The following is a 20,920-nucleotide window of genomic DNA, read 5'->3' as shown; positions in this document are numbered from 1 at the left end:
TTGACCTCTGTTTCCTTTCATGCAATTGATTGTCCTTTCTTTTTGTGAAGTAACTACAGCTGCTTCCTAAATATATGAACTTTGACAGAATGTTTTTTTTTTCAAAAAAAGAAGTTAGTTATAGGGACAATTGCAATTACAGATTATACATCTGACTCTTTTGAAGTTGCCTTAAAATTTCTATTGAAAAATTGATTTGGCAAGAATAAAATGGTCAAATGGCAGGCAGCCACATACGAGATGAGGCTGGTAGCCTATCCACACATTTGGGAATTTCATTCAATTTGCAAAAATGGCCCCAAAAAATTCAATGATATATGTGGAGCATAGAAAAGCCCGTTCGCAATACCCTGCTTCTGGTATGGGCTTCTGCAACTCAATAACAAGTAGCTGAGCCATTTGAAAAGTAGGTTTAGGTTACAAGTTAGAAGCTTTGAAAGAAGCAAAATGATGCTGATGCAACAAACCTGGGCACTATTTTCATCGAAGCCAGCTTGGGTGAAAGCACAATACAGCACATCCTCCATCGATTCTAATCCCATGGCTGCTACCGTCCCCGGCCACGCCCCCAAATGGGCTCAGAAGACCATTACTCTTCCTCCCCTTCGGAGAGGCTGCCATCTCGTTACGTCTCAGGTAACCAGCATGCCTACTCCCTTTTGCCTGCCAATAATTCCATTCCATTAACCGTAAACTTTTCTTTTGGTGTTCAGATATTGAAAGAAATTAGGCCCGGTTTATCAGATTTTAAGTGTGGCCTTGCTCATCTATTCCGTGAGTGTCTCTTTTTCGCTATTTTTTACTTTAATTCTCTATCCCTCTGTACAATGATTTTTATGTTTATTTTTTTAACTATGTACTCGTATATTTTGCGATTTCACAATTCCAGTGCAACACACAAGTGCTTCTCTTACCATCACTGAGAATTATGATTCGGATGTTCGTGACGACACCGATACATTTCTCAGCAAAATAGTTCCAGAGGTATACAGATAGCAGAATGTATAGGGTTTTATTTTATTTTCTTTTAAATGGTGCTTGAAATATCAATCTTCATTTTGCAGGGAAGGTCTGCGCCTTGGAAGCATACGCTTGAAGGTTTGTGTCTGTCCATGTTCACAAATTCAGACTCCTTGCTCTTTCAGCTTGAACCCTTCTCTTCCCTTCCATGTCAGTTTCTTAATATTTAAGCTTCGTTTTAACCTTTGCAGGCCCTGATGACATGCCAGCCCATATCAAATCATCCATGTTTGGCTGCGCCCTAACGTATGTATATTTGTTCGATAAGATCCATCTATTTTTTTTCCTTTGAATTGGATGAAAAGATTTGGTCTTCAGTCTCCATTTTCACCTTATCTTCATGTTATTATTCTACAGGGTTCCTATTACAGATGGAAAACTTAACATGGGAACTTGGCAGGTACATCATATTTAGACAAATATTGACAGTGACCATCCAAATCAGCTTTGAATGCCCTTTGATTAATTTGCCCCAAGACTGCTACAACTTGGGTTACATCTTGTTTGAACCTGCTTTGCAGTTTTCCCACTTAACAAAAATGAACAATTTAGTTTCCTCTCTGTTATGGTTTAGGGCATTTGGCTTTGTGAGCATCGCGATGCCCTGACAGCTCGTAGAGTGGTGGTGACTCTCAATGGCATCTAAGGTACTAAATGTGGAGAGGCTCTGTTTCCCCCAACCGTGTAATTGTATTATACTTAAGATGCTTTCGTGATCACTATCCTATATTTGTTGATGGGATACACTAATGTGAGTAGGAATGGTATAAACTAGTTTTTTTGCTTTGTCCAAGTGACATTGATTGCAATGAGTTTGTAATCAGTTGTGATTGACGCTTCTACCTGAAATCCTTTTGCTTTCGTTGATTTTCTTCTTCTCCTCCTCCTCCTCCTCCTTAACACTCAGTTTACTTTAATTTTCTTTCTTTCACAATTCTTATACTGTCTGTCTGTCTTTCTTCTTCTTCCTCCTCCTTCTTCTTAACACTCAGTTTACTTTAATCCTCTTCCTCTTCCTCTTCCGCTTCCGCTTCCGCTTCCGCTTCCTCTTTACTTTAATTTTCTTTCTTTCACAATTCTTATACTGTCTGTCTATTTTTGAGTCAACGACTGAAAATCGTAACCACCGGAGGAAGACGGTATTGGATTACAAGATACATGACATAAAGAACTATATCAATAATTATCATCCAACCAGCCAATTGCACCAGTCGAAGCTAGGTTCGGGGATACTATTCAACCAAGAAAAACAGCAAAAGTATAAAAATTGCTCCGAGCAGATTTATCTTTTAATAACTAATAATAATTTATAGAGTATTTTGGAAATGAAATGAACTAGGTTTAGACAAGAGTGCTCATGGTTCAATTTTTTTAAAACATAATCTTTTAGCTAGTAGTCATTAATAACATAAAAAATAGCAATATCCATGATACAAATTGGTAAACTGGAATTAAACTCATAAAGTATATATAAATAGTTACCTGATTATAAAGCCTTACTTTGTTGAATATCTCGATTATTAAAAATTATAAAATGATTTTTCGATTATAGGATGTTATTTTATTGAGTTGTTCGACTATTAAAATTTATAAAATAATCTAACTATTCATATGTTGTAAATTTTTCCTTTTCCATTAAAAAATTGACGGTTGTCTGAGTTTGACGTTAACTTGCTTATTAGATTATGATAAAATCATATTTTAATAATGTTTATTGGTAAAAAAAATTGACAATCATTTGAGTTGGCCGTTAACTGGTTCGACGTCATAATGTTTCAAGTACTGACTTTATGACATAATGTAAACAAAGAATCGATCTAAAAAATACGGCTCAAATAGTTGTGGGATCAAATTTTATCATATCTGAGTCCACATGTTAACGTCCAGCTCAGGCATATGTTAATTTTTTAACAGAAAATAACAAATTCAAAACATATGAATAACCGAGTGACTATTTTGTAACTTTTAATAGTCAATGGACTTAATAAAGAAACGTCTTATTGACGGAACACTATTATGTAACTTTCAATAGTCAAAGGAATTAAGAAAACTGTGTTCTATAGTTAAGGGACCAATTGTGTATTTTACCCAAAAATCTAAAGCTTTAGAGAATATTGAAGCATAGCAAGCGAGAGCTTTCGTTGTACTATTGTAGATCGTCGAATATGATAATAAATTTAATTATCAAAATATATGAATATTAATCAAAACTATTCTTATATAAACGAAGAAAATATTAAACAAATCAAGTGGACTTCAAATCTAAAGCTAAACATAAATTTTATTTGTCAATTTAATCAGCCTCCAAACCTGACATTAGAACATATAAAAAATTTAAATTTATATGAAAATAAATTATACTTATTTTATTATTTAATAATTTTTTAACAATGATAGATTTTACTAATAAAAATAATGAAAGAAATTAAAATTACAACATACTCAAACATAGAAAGAAAAATAAGATAATTGGCATAAAAACTCATACATAAAATAAAACATTAAACCTAAAGATACGAAGAAAAACGAAATATTATGTTGTGAATGGCGTCTAATATTAAAAGAACGAAGTAATTTTCATAAAACTCATTGTCTTTGTCGAATAAGATGTTTTAATGAAGTGATAAAAAAGCGATGAGCAAACCAAAACTGTTTGGCATATTACTTCTCTACACAATTTTATTAAATTAACAAACAACATTTGACCAAAGAGGAGATCTGACAATACGTGACTACCGACTAACCAATTTGTTGAACCACTTTTTATAATATTTTGATATAATAAATTTAGATAAAATATTTTTGGACTTGAATTGAGTTTATTCAAAAAAATTCAAAAATAATTTTAAGTCCATTAAAACTAGAATTTGAGATCAAAACGTTTTTAGTATCGATATTGCATGAACAGTATTGATATTGTTCACGTGGTACCGATATCAAAGGTAAGAGAAGTATCGATACACTCTAGGTAATATCGATACTACCAGCTTGTTCAAATTTCAAAATGCAAAATAGGTACCGATACTACTTTACATAGTAATATTGATATCATGAACAAAGTATCAATATCGTCATGCCCAATGGCTAGTAACAGCTAGTTTTATTTAAAAATATTAAAGGAAGTACCGATACTCATTAAAGGAGTATCAATACTCCCTGTCCTTGGCAGTTTTATTTTACAGAGAAAATATCTCCAAAGGCTCCAAATCACTTCCAACGGCTAGAAACGGACACAAACACATTCAAACATATAAATACAAGTACAAGACACTTGAAGAAGAGTAAAAACACATATCCAAACATTCAAACACAAGAGAAACCTTTTGTACTCTATTTTTTTCTATTGTAAATAGTTGTGTTTTCGTGAGCTTTAATTTTGTTAACACCTACCTTTTAGAAGTTTCTTTGTTTATTCTTCATTCTTTTTGTAAAAGGGGTTTTTGTTCTATCTTAGTTAAGTGAAAAGATAGGGAGTTTGTAAAGATTACTCTTGATCATTGAAAAAGAAAAAACAAATTAGTGAATTTGTTGGAAAATCCTAAGTGAGGAGTTTAGGTAGTGGATGTAGACTAGTTGAGAAATCGAACTACTATAAATCTTTGTACAAAAGTGTTTATCATTTCTTTCTCCTTACTTCCTAAACACAATTTTTCAATTCACCCATCTTGGTACATTTTCAGTTGTCAATTTGAGCTTCATAAATCTTAACACAATCAGAAAATAAATGTCGTGAGAATCTTTGTGCGAGCACCAACACGATCGTAGATGTATACGAAAAACATACCAAACGCCACGAGGAATATGCCGCAAAAACATAGAAAAAACATATCACAATGAAAGAGATTTTTATTTAAAATTGAAAAAACTAAAAAGAAAAAAAAAAGAAAACAAATAATATAGAATTAAAAAAATAAGAAAAAAACAATCAGATACAATCAATAACCAAAATTAAGATTAATGTCACCGTCAATTAAACAAAAATCAAATAGAGATATAACATCATAAAAATATTGAGCGAACTTTTTTATTTAATTAATTTAAGGTAAATATAATGTAGTAGTTATTCAAATATATATCTCAATCATTTGAAATTGAATGTTTAAATCTCATTCATAATATTTAAATTCGAAACTTTAAAAAATAATAATAATTTTTTTTATCACCAAAATTGATTATTTCTAGTTCATGCATCGAACAAAATTTTAGGTTAGAGAAAAGTAGATAAATTTAGTACATTATTTTCATTAAAGATGTATTTTAAAATAAAATTGGAATTTATTGATTTTAAAAACAAAAATTGAGATTTTTATTGAATATCGTTGAGAAGGTACTATTACTATATAGTTCGAGAACCCGACAGAGGAAAGAAAGGAAGGAAGCAATGGCGGAAAAATCTCCGGTGAAAGAAGTTGCTTTCTCAGAGAGCATCCCCATCTCGAACTCAAACCAGTTGAAGCAATCTCCGCAGTTCTCCGCCAAATTGACCACCCCAACGCCACCCATCTCCGATATCCCCTCCACTCCCACCAGCCGTCTTCCTCCCGTCGATGCCGACGTTATTCATGTCCCCAGCTACTCCCGTAAGTGCTCTCTTTTCTTAGCCTTCCTTCTTTCCCCTCCCCCAATTTGTTTTCTCACTTGGATTTTGTCAATTAATGATGTTCCTCTTCCTTATTAATATTTTTTGGGGGGTTGGCGGGTTAAAATAAACAGGGTGGTTCTCGTGGGACAAGATAGACTCTTGCGAGTCCCGTTTCCTTCCGGAGTTCTTCGATGGACGCTCGTCCAAAGGCCCTAGTCTTTACAAGTATTACAGGAACTCAATTATAAAGTTATTCAGGGAAAACCCTTCGCGTAAGATTACCTTCACTGAGGCCAGGAGGAATCTCGTCGGCGATGTTGGCTCCATTCGAAGGGTTTTTGATTTCCTCGACCACTGGGGTCTCATCAATTACTCTGCCTCTTCGGCTCTCTCCAAGCCCTCCAAAAATACCGCTTCTAATAATAAATCCTCGGATTCCCCTTCTCTTGAATCCCCTTCTACGGCTGCCCCCACCCCCAAGCAGTCCTCTACTTCTCGGCGATTTTGCGGGGAATGCAAGTCCCTTTGTACCATTGCTTGCTTCGTTTGCGACAAGGTCTTTTTAATAACATATTCTTGTTACCATTTTCTACTTGTGTTTCCTTTTATTCTCAAGTCTAATTAATGAGCTTCATCTTACTTTTAATTGAGGAAAGGACACAGCATTATGTTAACTATTGAGATGCCCTAGCTGCTGAGTTTTTTAATCCTCCTTTGTTGTGCAGTATGACTCCACCCTGTGTGCAAGGTGCTATGTTCGGGGCAACTTTAGGGTTGGTCTAAGCAATGCTGATTTCAGGCGGGTAGAGATCAGTGATGAAGCCAAGGCAGATTGGTCAGAAAAAGAGACCTTGCTGCTTCTTGAAGCCATTATGCATTATGGTGATGACTGGAAGAAGGTTGCGCAGCATGTTGGTGGTAGAACCGAGAAGGAATGCGTGGCTCATTTCGTTAAACTTCCTTTTGGGGAGGAATATCTTGGTCATCCATTATCTGATGATGCCGAGTCTGGATTTGATCCTAATAAAAGTATGCGCCTCACACCTCTTGCCGATGCAAGCAACCCAATCATGGCTCAGGTTGGCTTTTTTCTTGTTTTACTAGGAACGTAATGTATCATGGACACGGAATTTACTAAGCTAATATTTGAACTCAAAAGCATCCAACTTTTGTGTTGCCATCATCTTCATCACAAGTTCGTACTGCCGTCTGCTTAACTTGCCGTTTACATCGGTGCCACAAAGTACTAGGGAATGTCAAGTACCTGCATAAACTTGTGATAACTAAAACTCAAACATCATTCAACCTGATATTTGTTGCCTGCCAGTGTGTGTTATTGGTCCATCATGTGCTTTGACAGCAATGGATTTGGATAATTTAGATGCCGCTGTTCAACAATTTGTTACTGTAGTCAATACACATTTTGTTATTTCATTTGAGGGGAAAGGGGTGCTTAGTACTGTTAGATTTACAGGGAAGATCCAACAGATTATAAGCATTAATTTTATACACAAAAATAGATATCACTTTTGTTCCAAAACATCAATTATCCAATATTGTTGTGGTTTTGTTTTAGTAATAATTGGTTCACTTGCTACTTCTCTTTCAGTCTGCCTTTTTGTCAGCTTTGGCTGGTGTGGAGATTGCAGAAGCAGCTGCCCAAGCAGCTGTTAACATTCTATCTAAGATTGATGACACCACAGCTAGCAGAGGGGGCAATGGATCTCTTGAAAGAAACGCAAAACAAGGTTTGAACGCCTCCTGGTTTTACACTTAACTTCCAAGCATTGCAGCATTTACTAATTGAGTTGCATTTTTTCTTGATTGGATCTAGGACTCATGATTTCTTGGAGGTGTCATCTTTTTTAGCTTGATATTGTGGTTTATTAGTTATTGATATGCAGCCCACCCCTATCATCGCAATAGATGATGTAACACTTTATTAGGTTTCCTTGCTCGTGACAAGCTGCAAAAAAGTTTACATGGTAGTCAGGTCAATTTAACATTTGACATGCACTGATGTGTTGGCTCCAAATAGTTTGGTTTTAGATATTTCCACAATGAATCATCCAAACGTTGAGAAACAAAAAATATATGTTGATAGAAATTAGATAAATGCAAAAGATCATCTAGCACTCTGCTCACAGTTTTGTCGGGTTTTTATTGGTGAGACTGGCATATGGCTGAGGCTTTATCTCATTGTGGCACAGAATCAGAAATTTCATCTAACGGTGACGCCAACCAAAATGCATTGGAAAGAGCATATGCAGATGCAAAATCACAACTAGACAAGGAAGAACAAGATATTGAAAGAGCAATTACTGAGATTACAGAAGTGCAGGTATGTAAGATTTTAAAGATCAGTGTCTAGGATGTTGGTTTGTATAGTTATGTACTATATACCCTGAGCTGTGCAGATGAAAGAGATCCAGGACAAGATTCTTCGCTTTGAGGAGATGGATTTGCTGATGGAGAAAGAGAGACAACAATTGGAGAGCATGAAGCATCTACTCTTTATTGACCAGCTCAATCTTTCATTTCGTAAGAATTCAAATTAGACATGAAAAACTGAAGAACAAGTGATTGAGAACGTTAACCGCAGATGATTTGTAATTAGTTGTTTTATTTTTCTATATTTTGCCTGTGCCAATGGTGAACAATTCTTGAATTGCAAGTAAATTGCGTTAACGATGTTTCTGTAATATATAGGCAAAAGTGAATCATAGTTTAGCAATAACCAAAGCTCCTGATCCGAGTTAAAAATATGATGTTCTTATGTGCCTATATATTATATAGGGTAAACTACAGGTTTAGTAGTCCAACTATCAGTTTTCTTCCGTTTTGGTCATCTAATTATTTTTTTTAAATCATATCTAAAGTTTAGTTTTGGTTTCATTTTGGTCACTTATTATTAAAAAAATAACGGTGATGTTATCTGTCATCATAAGATAATATCATGTCATAATTGAAAAAAAAATTAAAAATTATTATGTCAGTAGTTTTGTTAATTTTTTAATTTTTTAATAGTGTGATTGAAATAAAAATAATAGTTTAGTGACTAAATTGAAACAAAAATGATAGAAATGCAAAATATGTAGTTTACCCTATTATATAAGATGTATGTGAGAAATTAAGAACCATAGAATCATTGGACGACAATGGACTTGTAATGAAGTGTGGTTTAATTTTAAAGACGTGGGCCAAGCAAAGCTGACTGGGCCACTCACTCCATTGATTGATGGACCCTATGAGTATAAATTGAGCATTGTGCGCGGATTTGTTTGGTTTAAGAGGAGCGACGTTACCCCAAAAAGGTTCTGAGTAATCAGAGCTAGATAGAAGCCCCACCACCTGACAGCAACAGTAATTAAAGAGAAAAATAATTGAAAAAGTAGGCCTATAAGGCTACGGACTATGAACCTAGCTTCCTAGCTGCAGCCTGCAGGTAAAGGTCAAAGGTAATAGATAACCCTTTCATATATAATATTATTATAATCTGACCAGCGAAACTTAGCATTTATGTAAATAAATTAAAGACACTTAAGTGAGAGAATAGCAAATGAATGATTGGGTTAAAGCAAGTCGTATACATTACAGGTGCAGGACAGAGTAGAGAGGATCCTAGCCGTTGTTATCTTTTACTTAGGTGATTCAATAAGATCCGAACTCCGCTTTGTTGCTGCTTACTACAGAGATTGTAGAGCCAGCGACAGCTTACGACAGCCTTGTTAATTTACCTAATCATTCTACACGTGCAACAACGTCGACATTTCTTTCAACTTTCAAGGAAAGCAACACCTCATTACTTATTTAATACATTTATAGATATAGGAACTCGATTCTTCAATTCTCTACCTCATCTAACCACGTACATTATAGCATTTTGTGTATATTAAGTAGAAAAGTTTTGAAGATTATAAGTTAATTGAATTTTTAATTTGACTAATATTTTTATTGGTACGATATATAAAAGAGAAAATTAGATAATCCTTATTTTCATATGTAATGGGATAAGGGGAGGTAGGATAGTAGGTTGACTCCCAACGCAAGGTTGAAAACAATTTTCGTGGAAGACCTTCAAATTATGAATTACTCTTTGTGGGACTCGATCCCACAATCACAAGATTAAAAGAGTATACAATGGAATATGTTCAAATGCTTAAATGAAAATAATATCTCTGGGCTATTCTGAAGCTGGTAGTCTCTTTGTTGTACCACAACTAAAAATCAACACTACTATTTATATTTTATGCCTGATAAATAAATAATTAAGCGGTGATGATGATGATGATCTCACTGTTATTAATCAGAGAATTTGAAACCATCTCACTCTTTTCTCTCTCCCTGTATGCTCACATACGCACGCATAAATCTCATCCACTCTGCAACCGACTTTGCATTTGCATTTACTACACCCTTCTCTCTCCTATGTACGCGCATTAGTTTTTTTCAAAAGCCTCAAACCCTCTTGTTTTTCCAAGAAACTACTTTTAGATTTTTTCCCCAGGTTTGCAAGGTCTTTCTCTTTCAGGTGCATGTTACTGACCCTCATTGCCCATTCCTTTCATTCACAACCACAACCACAACGAGCCCTTGATTTGTTTCTACAAACCACAAACCCTCTCGCTCTATCCTTGTCTTGTTTTCTCATTTCAAAACATAAGAATTGGGTAGAGCTGTGTTGGAAGATGTTGGCAGTTGAAGAACTTCTAAGTGAACTTGCTGGGGAAGAAGTAAACGAGCAAGGTTTGCCCCCAGGGTTTCGATTTCACCCCACTGACGAAGAACTGGTAACCTTTTATTTAGCTTCAAAGGTATTTAACGGAACCTTCTGCGGAGTAGAGATTGCAGAAGTTGACCTTAACAGATGTGAACCATGGGAGCTTCCAGGTATATATATTCTTGCTTTTAAACTAAAGTGTTAATGGTGTGATTATTATATGAAATTATCCAAGAATATTCTCTACCCGCCTTACATCATCGCATTTTCTTAGCATGGATTGACATGCTTCTATATATTCCTTACAATCTCATATAAGTCTGTTGCTTTCCTATCAGCCAAGCCTAAGGAGATAGATACTTTCTTTCTTTTTTTCCTTTTTGGGATAACCTTAGAATGCTGGTTTCTTTGCTAATGGAGACTAGTAAAGCTGTAGTTTAGGAGTTAGAGTGATCTCTGATCTTCAAATACCTTAATAATCCTGCTGCATCTTGGTTATGTTCTTACCAGATTCTATGAATTTTGCACTGTATGCATTTATATGTATAATAAGTATGTTGGCAGGAAATCTTGCATACTAACAGAAGAAGTGGAACCCTAACTAGAGAGTTCAGGTCTAGTAAACATTTCCACCAAATTTTGGAGACATGTTGGGTTTATTGCAATATTTCTTGCAGGCATTTTAAATTCGAAAAATTTAAGACTTGGTCATTAATATTCAGAGTATTGATAAATATTGTACTCCAAATTATTGAAGACTATATATGTATATGGCTGTGTATGTTAATAAATATATTGTGTATCTTTAGTTTCTGGTAAAGAAAATATGCAGTAGCAATTAATTTGACATGATCAGACGTGGCGAAAATGGGGGAGAGGGAGTGGTACTTCTTCAGCCTGAAGGACAGGAAATACCCGAGCGGGCTGAGAACAAACAGAGCCACGGGAGCCGGGTACTGGAAAACCACAGGCAAAGATAGGGAAGTGTACAGTGGCTCAAGAAGAGCACTTTTGGGCATGAAGAAAACCCTTGTTTTCTACAAGGGCAGAGCACCCCGTGGAGAGAAGACCAAGTGGGTTATGCATGAGTACCGCTTGGACGGTGACTTCTCCTGCCGCCCCTCCTGCAAGGTAAATCGCACCCCCCTTCCGCCACACGAGCGGTGCCGTGGGAATCTAATGTCATCTCATTCATGATCTCTCTTTGTCGCTTTCTGGATGTAACTTGTTCGTTCTAATATAATATAATATAATATAATAATAATTGTCATGAAACTGATCATCTGCACTGGTAGGGGCATGGTATATTGTGTTTGCGTGCATGCCGACTTGACAACTTTCACCTTATTATTAACCATTCCAGCTAGCAGACTAGTTTTGATGTGATTGGTTTTGGTTTTCACTCCATCGCGCCATTTGGCTGTCAGTAGCAGCAGCTGCCATTTCTGTATTTTCTTATTCGTTTCTCTTAATAATTTAATCATACAACCAAACATCCCCAGGGGAAGCCTGTGTATGGGCGTATCGTCCTTGGTATTTGTAATTAACATGCTTATGCACTGATTACTGGTTATACTTTGTGCAGGAAGAATGGGTGATTTGCAGAATATTTAACAAAACGGGTGAGAAGAAAAATGCACTAGATCAAGGACAAAGCAATGTGATGGCAGTATCTTCGTCTTCAGCAACTCTTTTGCCTCCGCTGCTTGAAACGCCGGGCCCAGCATCGTTCTTAGAATCTCCATCTCAAACTCTAATGCAAGCTCACAATTCTTATCTGATTCACCGCCAAGAAAAATACCTGAAAAGCCTGATAAACACGGTTGTCCCACAATCACAGTCCCGCCTCTTCCCATCCAATGGGTTCCTTTCAACCACATCCACCACTACTGCTAGTAGCGCAACCGACAAGCACACGGAGACAAACGCCAACTACTCATCAGCGTCGATGCCTTTCAAGTCCCTACTCTCACATCAAGGTTGCATTTCGAAGGAACAAGCTACTATTCATAGACTTTGCAAGACAGAGGCTAACTTTTCCCATTTAGATTCCAACACTACCATGAAGTGGCTGGACAAGATTCATCCCAACCCTCTATGTCAAAATCCCATCCTTGAGATGGATTATTCTGTGTTGGGGTTTTCTGGAGGTGCAGTTACGGGCCATGACATGTCCACTTCAATTGCTTTCAACACGGCCAGTGGTCAGATTATTTTAAATCCCCCCGCCACGGCCTCTGGAGAATCCTGGCCACTGGATTGTTAAGATCTTTTATGTTGTTAGGAATAGGATCCCTATTATGATCCATGTATGTGCATACATATATATTGGGTTATGGGTTTTAATTGTTTCTGTGTTTACGAGTATCTTAAGCACAATTTTTAGAATGAATCCAAATATATTATTCAGCGTATCTTGGAAGAAAAGGCAAGACATAACAAAACTAAAAGCTAATGCTGGTGGTATAGAATGTGAGACGGGGCTATAAGTGGATGTGAGCGGTGATGACGAAAAGCTTTTATTATACTTAAATAAAATTAAGTTTTTATATATGTAAAAATTCCTAGAAAATTCATCTAATAAAATTAAGTCTACGACGTTAGTCGATTGATACTATTAAAAATGAAATCTTAAAATTAAGAGTAAAAAAAACTTTTATTTGACGTGACACCATGGATGGGATGGGATATGTTTACAATGTTTGGGGTCACCTATAGGGTACGATTGATGTGATCATGCTTAGGGGATGGTGGGTGAAATAGGGTTCCTTGAGCTTTGCACCTAAGTTTAGTAGGGCGTGGTGTAGGGAGACAGGGGGTTTGGGCATAGATATGACCGTATCCCGAGAAACATGCATTCATGCATTGCTCATCATTGGATTTATTTCTGTCATCGTTGCTTTCTTGAGCAATAATCAATGATCGACCGCAAAATTTTTAAGATAATGTTCTGAAATAAATTAATTTATGAGTTAATGTACTCTTAAGATTAATTATTCAAATAGAGTGAAATTCATAGTATTGGCCGTAGGTCGCCATGCCTTCCGGGCGATCTTGTAGGTCGCCATGCACTCCGGGCGACCTACCCTTGCTCAAACAGAGAGAATGAACGTGTTGTATGGCACATGCACGTCCCAACACATAGGTCGCAATGCCCTCCGGGCGACCTACCCTCGCTCGGCTGCCCTCGGATTCCCTCGCATAGCTCGCTCGGCTGCCCTCGGATGCTCTTGGATGGCCTCGGATGCTCTCGGATAGTCTCGGTTGGATGGCCTCGGATGTCCAACGTGTTGGGACGTGCATGGCACATGCTATCTCTTGTAGCTCGCCGGGAAGACATGGCAACCTAGTAGGTCGCCCGGAAGACATGGCGACCTACGGCTAACACTGTGGATTTCACCTTATTTGAGCAATTAATCTTAGGAGTGCTTTATCTCGTGAATTAATTTTTTTCAGAACATTATCTCGAAAGTTTTGCCGAGCCAGACAGTTGAATTGCTCTTCCCAACCTTAACCAATGGTTTATTAAATGGATCATCATAGTTGAGAGGCCTTGATCTGTAAAATGAAACAGATTACTAACATCACCATAAAAACAAGGTATGCACATTGTCACCAAAGATGTGGAATTAGAATTAAAATTGTTAAGGGACATGGAACAAAATGCTAGCCCTTAAATAATAGGGGGGGGGGGAAATCAAGTAACATCATGTAAGCAACGAAACTACCACAAAGCAATATCACAAAATTTATATCCTTTTCAAGGGCTGCAGGATAAAAGGAAAAGATATGACAGAACGAAATCATACATGCCTCTTCTATATGGTCTTAGCTGGCCACGCCTTAAAAGATCGGCTACAGAACCAGGAATGGTCTGGCTTGACTTCCTCTTGGCATATGCTCTCAGAGCAACAACCATAATTGTAATTGTAATTGTAATACACAATCCCATTGCAAAGTAGTTTTTAGGACAATTTTTCATCTGAGACAAATGAATTGTGTAGGGTTCTTCATGTTAGACTTTATTTTCTCTTGTAATTCATACAAATACCATCTCTACTGGTTTTACCGGCATGAAAATGAAAGCAATATAACAAACACTAGCAGTACAAGTAAAAGCCGAATCATACTGGATTAATCCTTTGCACCAAAAGAGGAGCCGATGTTGAACAACTATATAGTACAATACTCATGTAGGCTCAAAATCTAAGCTAACCATTACAATATTACATACAGGTATTTGGAATACAGGTAATCGTACGTAAACATTACCAGGGAAACAACGGGAGGGAAAGATGAAATGGATTCCTGAAATAAGGAAAGTGGGTATTTGGAATCTACCACCAGAGTACTTTTCGTTGTATCGACAACCTCGTTCTGGGCAAGATTGTCCTCCTCGGAGCTCATTGAACCATTAATAGCTCATATCGAAAACATTCTATTAGGTGTTAGACGAATCCAGTTGATCCGTTGGCTTAGGCAATGCCTATGATGTAGTAGCAAGGATGTTCCATTTAAAGAAACCCGGTGCTTCCACACCCAAATTGAAGGAAAATATAAAGCAAATATCAGAGAATTCACCAAGAGAAAGAAACCCAATACAATGCAAGAAAACATAAAGGCGATAAAACAAAATGCTTGGAAAAGTTTGGGAGTTACCTGGAAAGGAAGAGAAGGGAATTCAAGAAGCCAAATTGATGCCATTAGGTTTAGGAGATGGAGATATTCGTCACACTCAAAAAACAAGATTCAGTTCAGTCCCCTCCACATGATAACGATGATGATGATGACTATTTAAATAATAAGAGTAAACTAGGTAGGGTTAGAGAGTTGAGAGGAGAAAGATTTGAAAATCTACTGCTAGAAAAGAAAAACGATACCGGATACGGTAAGCAAGGGGCAACAATGCAGGAGCAGCAGTAGTAAATCGCCTCACGCTTCTAAATCCCCATCCCCATTGTCGAAGCTTTGTCATTCCCTCGGCTCAGTATTCAGAAGGTATGCGTGTAGGGATGCAACGGGCGGGCAGGTTGGGTTTTTTGCCAGTCCAAATCCGACCCGATATCATACCAAGAAAATTCGGTTTCAATTTACTCTGACCTTCAAAATATTTTTACCTGTTTTATATTCGCCCTAAAAAATTAAAGTACAAAAATAAATACTTAAATTATATTCTTTTTATCATTTAAGTGTCTAAATTTTTTTTTGTCAATTCATGTCTAACGTTACAAACGCTATAATTTCAAGTGTCTAAACTGTAACGACCACTAAAAAATTTGTTAAGAAACACGTATCGCGTTTAGATAATTTTAAAATTTTGATTTAAAAAAATAAAATATTATAAATTAAAAAAATCCAAACTTCTGAAATTAAAAAAAAAAATAAAAATCCAAACTTATTCCATTCTCATACTAATCGTTGTCGGCCATCATTGGTCATCTTTATCACCATCAAATGATCATCCATCCACATGTTGTTGGACCTCCACGGCTGATCATTTCTCTTGTCGTCATCCCAATCCTTTAAATCCATAATCCTTAAATTAAATCTTAAACCCTAATCTCTAATTTCTAAAATCTCTAACCTTAATCTCAAATTCATTAGATTATTTGTTGCTTTTTGAATAGAGAGACATAGAGGTTGAAGGGGAGAGAGACTACGAGGGGATAAGGGAGGAGGAAGGGGAGATGCACATATGGGAGGGGGTGAGAGGAGAGGCACGCAGGTGGTGGGGATTGGGAATAACTTTTTAAAAATGTATTTTTAAATAAAATTTTAAAAAGTAAATAAACTTGACACGTGTTATTTAACGATTTCTTTTAACGGTTATTATAGTCGAGATATTTAAAATAATAACATTTATAACGTTAGTTACATGAATTGATCGAGAGAAAAAGTTTAGGCACCTAAATGGGAAAAAACTATAGTTTGACAATTTTTTATATTAAGCCAAAAATAAATTAAGAACTTAATTTCGATTTAACATGATGATTAATCTTTATATATTTTGTTAAAATAAAAAGCGAATGAATAAAATGTTTTAATTTATTTATTTTAATGACATTATTTTAAAATAAATCTTAATGTAATTTAAAATAAAGCCAAAATTACACTCGAACTTGATACCACCAAATTTAAGGAAAAAAATAATTGAATTTAAAATTTGACTCTATCAAATTGAATCAAAACTATCTCATTTAGTGTGCAACGGTATCATCCATTTTGTGTGTGTTCAATTCACTTGGCACACAACCAGTAGGTAATTCCTTTCTTTCTTTTGTTAATAAAGGTAAATAATGAATAAGTATTAGGTTAAATATAAAACTTTTAGTATTAGTGTACAAGGTATAATCCTATTTTTTTGCAATATAGTATTTAACTTCTTTTAATAGTATAATTAATTTTTTAATAATATCATTAGATATTTAATTTTTATAAGCATAATCAAATATTTAATTTTTAGTTTTTATACAATTAAATACATAATGTTTTTTTTTCCAAATCACATGTTCATAAAATATCTATTTTTTAAAAATTTATAGCATATATTATTCATTAAACTAGACGACATTAAATCAATAATCTTTAGAATATGGGGTTAGAAATTCTAAGTTGATACATTTCCTCTTCCTTAGGGTAGGCATCCACTTGGAACAAAATTTCTCTTCCCCTCTCCTATGTAAGAATTGTTAAAAAAATCAAATACCTAATTATAGAAAAAATAATAAATATTTAATTGCACTATTTTAAAAACCAATACGTAATAGCAAAATAAATAAATATTACATAATTAGGTACTAAAAGTTGATATTTACTCTGAATACTAGTAGAATTTTATTTGGTTAGTGGTGTGGCCACTTATGATTAAGGGTCCGTTTGTTTCACGTAAAACGTTTTCTGGAAAATGTTTTCCTCATTTTTCAGTGTTTGGTTGGAAGAAAACTGGTTGGTCAACGTAAAAAATTTATTGGTCAACAGAATTTCCTTTGTGTTTTCTGGAAAATGACTTACGGTCTGATTTTCCATAAGTCATTTTTCGAACTTTTCACTTCAAAGAATAAATACTCAAAATAATTTTAAAATAATTTTATTTTATGATTTTAATATTAATAAAATATTTTAATATCATTTTAATCAAACTATTAATTATTAAAATATTTAAAATATATTTATTAATATTTCTAATAATATAATATGTTTAATATTATAATAAAATAATAAATTATATTATAATAATATAAGATATTATATTTTTATTTTAATAATATATAACAAAATTATTAATAAAATTTATATTATTTATTAATTTCTTAGAAATAATATTATTAAATTATTAATAATGAATAATATTATTTATATATTTAATATTAATATAATAATCTAATCATATTTAATAAAGATATTTAAGATATACTAATTAATATTTTTAAAATATAATATAACACTATTACTTTAATAAATAATTAATATAATTTATAATATTTTTATTTCAATGAAATATACCAATATTAATATTTTTATTAACAAAATTATAAAAATAATATTTTAATAATAAATAAATTATTTTAATATTTTAAAAATAATAATATTAAGTTTTATGATAAATAATATTATTTATTGTATTTAATATTTGTAATAAATAATTTTTAAAAAATTCATTAACTAGTGGAAAAAGAATTTAAACAACATATTTCAAATATCGTAAAACATTTTCTAGAAAATGTTTTTCAAAAAATGTAATTCATTTTACCAAAAAAAAATTTCTGGAAAACGTTTTCAGTGAAACAAACAGATCTTAAGTTTTGATGGCCCATGTGAATAAAGTGTTAGATCGACCCTTCATGAATAATTCCATTATTGTTGATTTATATTTGCTTATTAATTTAAGTAAATATTTGCTTAACTTAAATAAAAAAATTAATTATCAAGTAAAATAAAAAAATATGAAAAAAAATTAAAATTAATTTATTTAATGAACATAAAATGTGCGGGAACAAAAATAATATATTTTTAATACTTATATTTGGATAAAATCATTTATTTTCATTAAATATTTGTTTAACATATCATTTAAAACTCGTTTGTTGTTCAATTACTATTACATAATTAATACTATTACTGTTTTGGTGTTGATTTTATTTATACTTTATTATTTTATATGTTTTCTTATATTTATTTATAATTTATTTGTTTATAATTTATAGACATTTTTAATCATTTTTTGAATATATAAATATGTTTATGAACATATTTATTTGATATTCACAAACATATTCATTTAATTTATACGAAAGAACATGAACATACATAATATTAAATAAGTATGAATATAACTTTAAAATTTTAACACGAATCAAACACGAATAAGTGTCGAATAAATAAACAAACATAAAAGAAAGATAAATAAACTCCTCATCCCTTTAGATGGAGCTTCCCGCCTACCATGGAAACGTTGGTTGCATTTCCACGCTGCTAGCATTTACCCTTCTCAAGGCAAAACCATTTAACTGGCAATTGCTGAAGAAAATGAATCCACAATTTAAACAGAAAATAATTAATGACCCATCCGTGATATTATTGGGTTTCTTCTTTCTACTAATAAGGCCTCAACAGGGCAATGTCGGTTCCACCCGAATCGAAATTATCGTCATGTTTACCGCACATTCGCACTTGCAGTACACATCTCACCACTACATGTGGTCAATCTCGTGCATTCTCACAAATCAAATCTTACATTCCATCTACCATTCATGTCAGCATTGAGGGTCCAATTATTTTCCCTAATCTGCAGATATGGAACCTGAAAGAGGAACATTCACAGGTAAAACAAAGGAATTGACAAGTTATAGGGAAAGGAAACAAAGCATGGATTTCTACTTTGGAGGGTCAGTAAAAATCGACTCAACAGTTCTAGTTAATGGTATTGAATACGATTACTTTCGACATCGGAAATAATTTCAGGTTAAAGAGACTGCATTAATGTTAATCTTAGATTATTAAAAAGAAACACAGTGCACTGAGGATATAATGATCAAAAGGATTGCATTTGAGAGGGATAATATGATGGTAGCAAAAGTCATAGTGGGCACTAACATCTTACAAAAAGGATTATAAAATGATATTACCTTCTCAAGTACTTCATAGCCAACTTTGAGTCTAACATCTTGGTCTCTCCGGAATTTGAGTATTTCATAAGTAAATTCAGCAGCTCCTTCCGCCTTCCTCTGTCACGGTAATTGCGTAAACTATTAGCAAAAGAAAGCTAAAACTACAGATAAGTTACTGAACTTCTCTCCCTATAGAATCACTAGATTAAAGGAAGCTTTGGAGGTATTTTTCCAATCAAAGATGAAAAGGAAGGAACAGGTGTGTAAACTGTACTCATGGTGAGAAGAAAACGAATCATACAAACCAAATATTTGCAAAATTATTATTTACGTGTAAGCATATTAAAAAAGAACCACTGTGAAAAAAAACTTAAAGGTTGCACCTACCCCCTGGAATTCTTGATCAACATCATATCTTCCCTTGACAACGAAATTCACCGACTCATCATTGGTTACCAGAAAAGATTTTTTTCCACGCAGCGTGTACCGCACCTTATCACAATTATCATAGCGCAATCCTACACCAAGGGTTGTAGACAACTACAGAACAATATCAAACACATTACAAAACTTGGAAAAGAAAAGATCCAAATTTGCAAGAGAATGTTCTTAAAACAAGAGCATAACCATTTAGGGATAGCATACATCAGCATAGAAGTGCTTCATCATTGCACAAAAGTTAGTGGGGACTCCAGTTTTTGTGTCCAGCTCGCCTTGAACCTGACACATAAATAGATAGATACAAAGATTTATCAAATAAAATGAACTCAGTATGCATATGTATGTAGAACTATCCCGTCCAAAAGGATGAGAAGACATAAATTAGGGTCAATTTTTGGGTAATTGGAATATTCACACCCAAATCTCAAATCCTATCTGGTGAGAGAGAAGAAAAGAAACAGAGAGTACAGTTACAATCTTGAATAATCTAGTCGAGTCGAGTACAGGAATACAGTATCTGTAAGAAAAGAAAATGAAAGAGCAAAATCAGCAAAGTAGAAAAGCAGAAAGCTTTTAGAAGCATAAGTACCTGCAAATAGGTTCTGGAATCGATGGGGAACTTCTCCTTGGCGTGGATTCTTAGAGTTTTGGAATCTCCACTGTATCTCAACGAAGTCTCCATTGTTTTCCTTCTTTGTTTCTGGTTTTCCTATCTTTTGAATAGCATCCAGTGTTTGTTTTCCAGCTTTTTGATGCTCTACGCAATGCACGGCCAAGATAGTAAGATAGGGCTAGCTGGGCTAACCTTTTATAGGTCGCGATAATTTAAAAAATATTTGAAAATCATAATTTTATAAATAATGCTAAAGGGATTATGTGTTTTATTTTTAGATTTTAAAATATATTTAAAATAACGTTTAATTATATCTAAATAATGATTGTTTAAAATTATTTTATATTGATATAATAGTTATATTTTAAACTGTTGCTTGAGTTGGAAATAAAAGAATATATTAATATTTTTTATCATTTTATATTTTAAAAAAGGAT

General features: G+C 34.0%; 4 protein-coding genes and 1 pseudogene across 4 annotated transcripts; 3 read left to right on the top strand and 2 right to left on the bottom strand.

Annotated features, from left to right (window-relative positions):
- The first annotated feature begins 337 nt into the window (after positions 1-337).
- LOC120124824 (UPF0047 protein C4A8.02c-like) lies at positions 338-1,887 on the top strand. Its single transcript, XM_039143430.1, has 7 exons — positions 338-636; positions 714-774; positions 890-984; positions 1,065-1,098; positions 1,212-1,266; positions 1,378-1,420; positions 1,595-1,887. The coding sequence occupies exons 1-7, from the start codon at positions 448-450 to the stop codon at positions 1,664-1,666; spliced, it is 549 nt and encodes a 182-aa protein (XP_038999361.1). The 5' UTR covers positions 338-447; the 3' UTR covers positions 1,667-1,887.
- A 3,479-nt stretch (positions 1,888-5,366) lies between these two features.
- On the top strand, positions 5,367-8,233 carry LOC120129013 (SWI/SNF complex subunit SWI3B). Its single transcript, XM_039146651.1, has 6 exons — positions 5,367-5,600; positions 5,734-6,158; positions 6,328-6,681; positions 7,212-7,350; positions 7,813-7,943; positions 8,020-8,233. The coding sequence occupies exons 1-6, from the start codon at positions 5,402-5,404 to the stop codon at positions 8,158-8,160; spliced, it is 1,389 nt and encodes a 462-aa protein (XP_039002582.1). The 5' UTR covers positions 5,367-5,401; the 3' UTR covers positions 8,161-8,233.
- A 1,967-nt stretch (positions 8,234-10,200) lies between these two features.
- Positions 10,201-12,609, top strand: LOC120124730 (protein CUP-SHAPED COTYLEDON 3-like). The gene is made up of 3 exons (XM_039143342.1): positions 10,201-10,492; positions 11,179-11,453; positions 11,908-12,609. The coding sequence occupies exons 1-3, from the start codon at positions 10,291-10,293 to the stop codon at positions 12,586-12,588; spliced, it is 1,158 nt and encodes a 385-aa protein (XP_038999273.1). The 5' UTR covers positions 10,201-10,290; the 3' UTR covers positions 12,589-12,609.
- A 119-nt stretch (positions 12,610-12,728) lies between these two features.
- On the bottom strand, positions 12,729-15,264 carry LOC120122645 (annotated as a pseudogene).
- Positions 15,265-18,988: 3,724 nt separating this feature from the next.
- On the bottom strand, positions 18,989-20,645 carry LOC120128922 (outer envelope pore protein 21B, chloroplastic-like). The gene is made up of 5 exons (XM_039146561.1): positions 20,460-20,645; positions 20,075-20,149; positions 19,817-19,969; positions 19,448-19,546; positions 18,989-19,122 (listed from the first exon to the last, which is right to left on the bottom strand). The coding sequence occupies exons 1-5, from the start codon at positions 20,550-20,552 to the stop codon at positions 19,039-19,041; spliced, it is 504 nt and encodes a 167-aa protein (XP_039002492.1). The 5' UTR covers positions 20,553-20,645; the 3' UTR covers positions 18,989-19,038.
- Positions 20,646-20,920: the final 275 nt, after the last annotated feature.

This window comes from Hibiscus syriacus, unplaced genomic scaffold, assembly GCF_006381635.1.
Source record: "Hibiscus syriacus cultivar Baekdansim isolate YM2019G1 unplaced genomic scaffold, ASM638163v2 tig00000132_pilon, whole genome shotgun sequence".
Classification (NCBI taxonomy): Eukaryota; Viridiplantae; Streptophyta; class Magnoliopsida; order Malvales; family Malvaceae; genus Hibiscus; species Hibiscus syriacus.
Note: the sequence above shows the minus strand (reverse complement) of the source record. Positions and strands in the feature narration are given on the sequence as shown.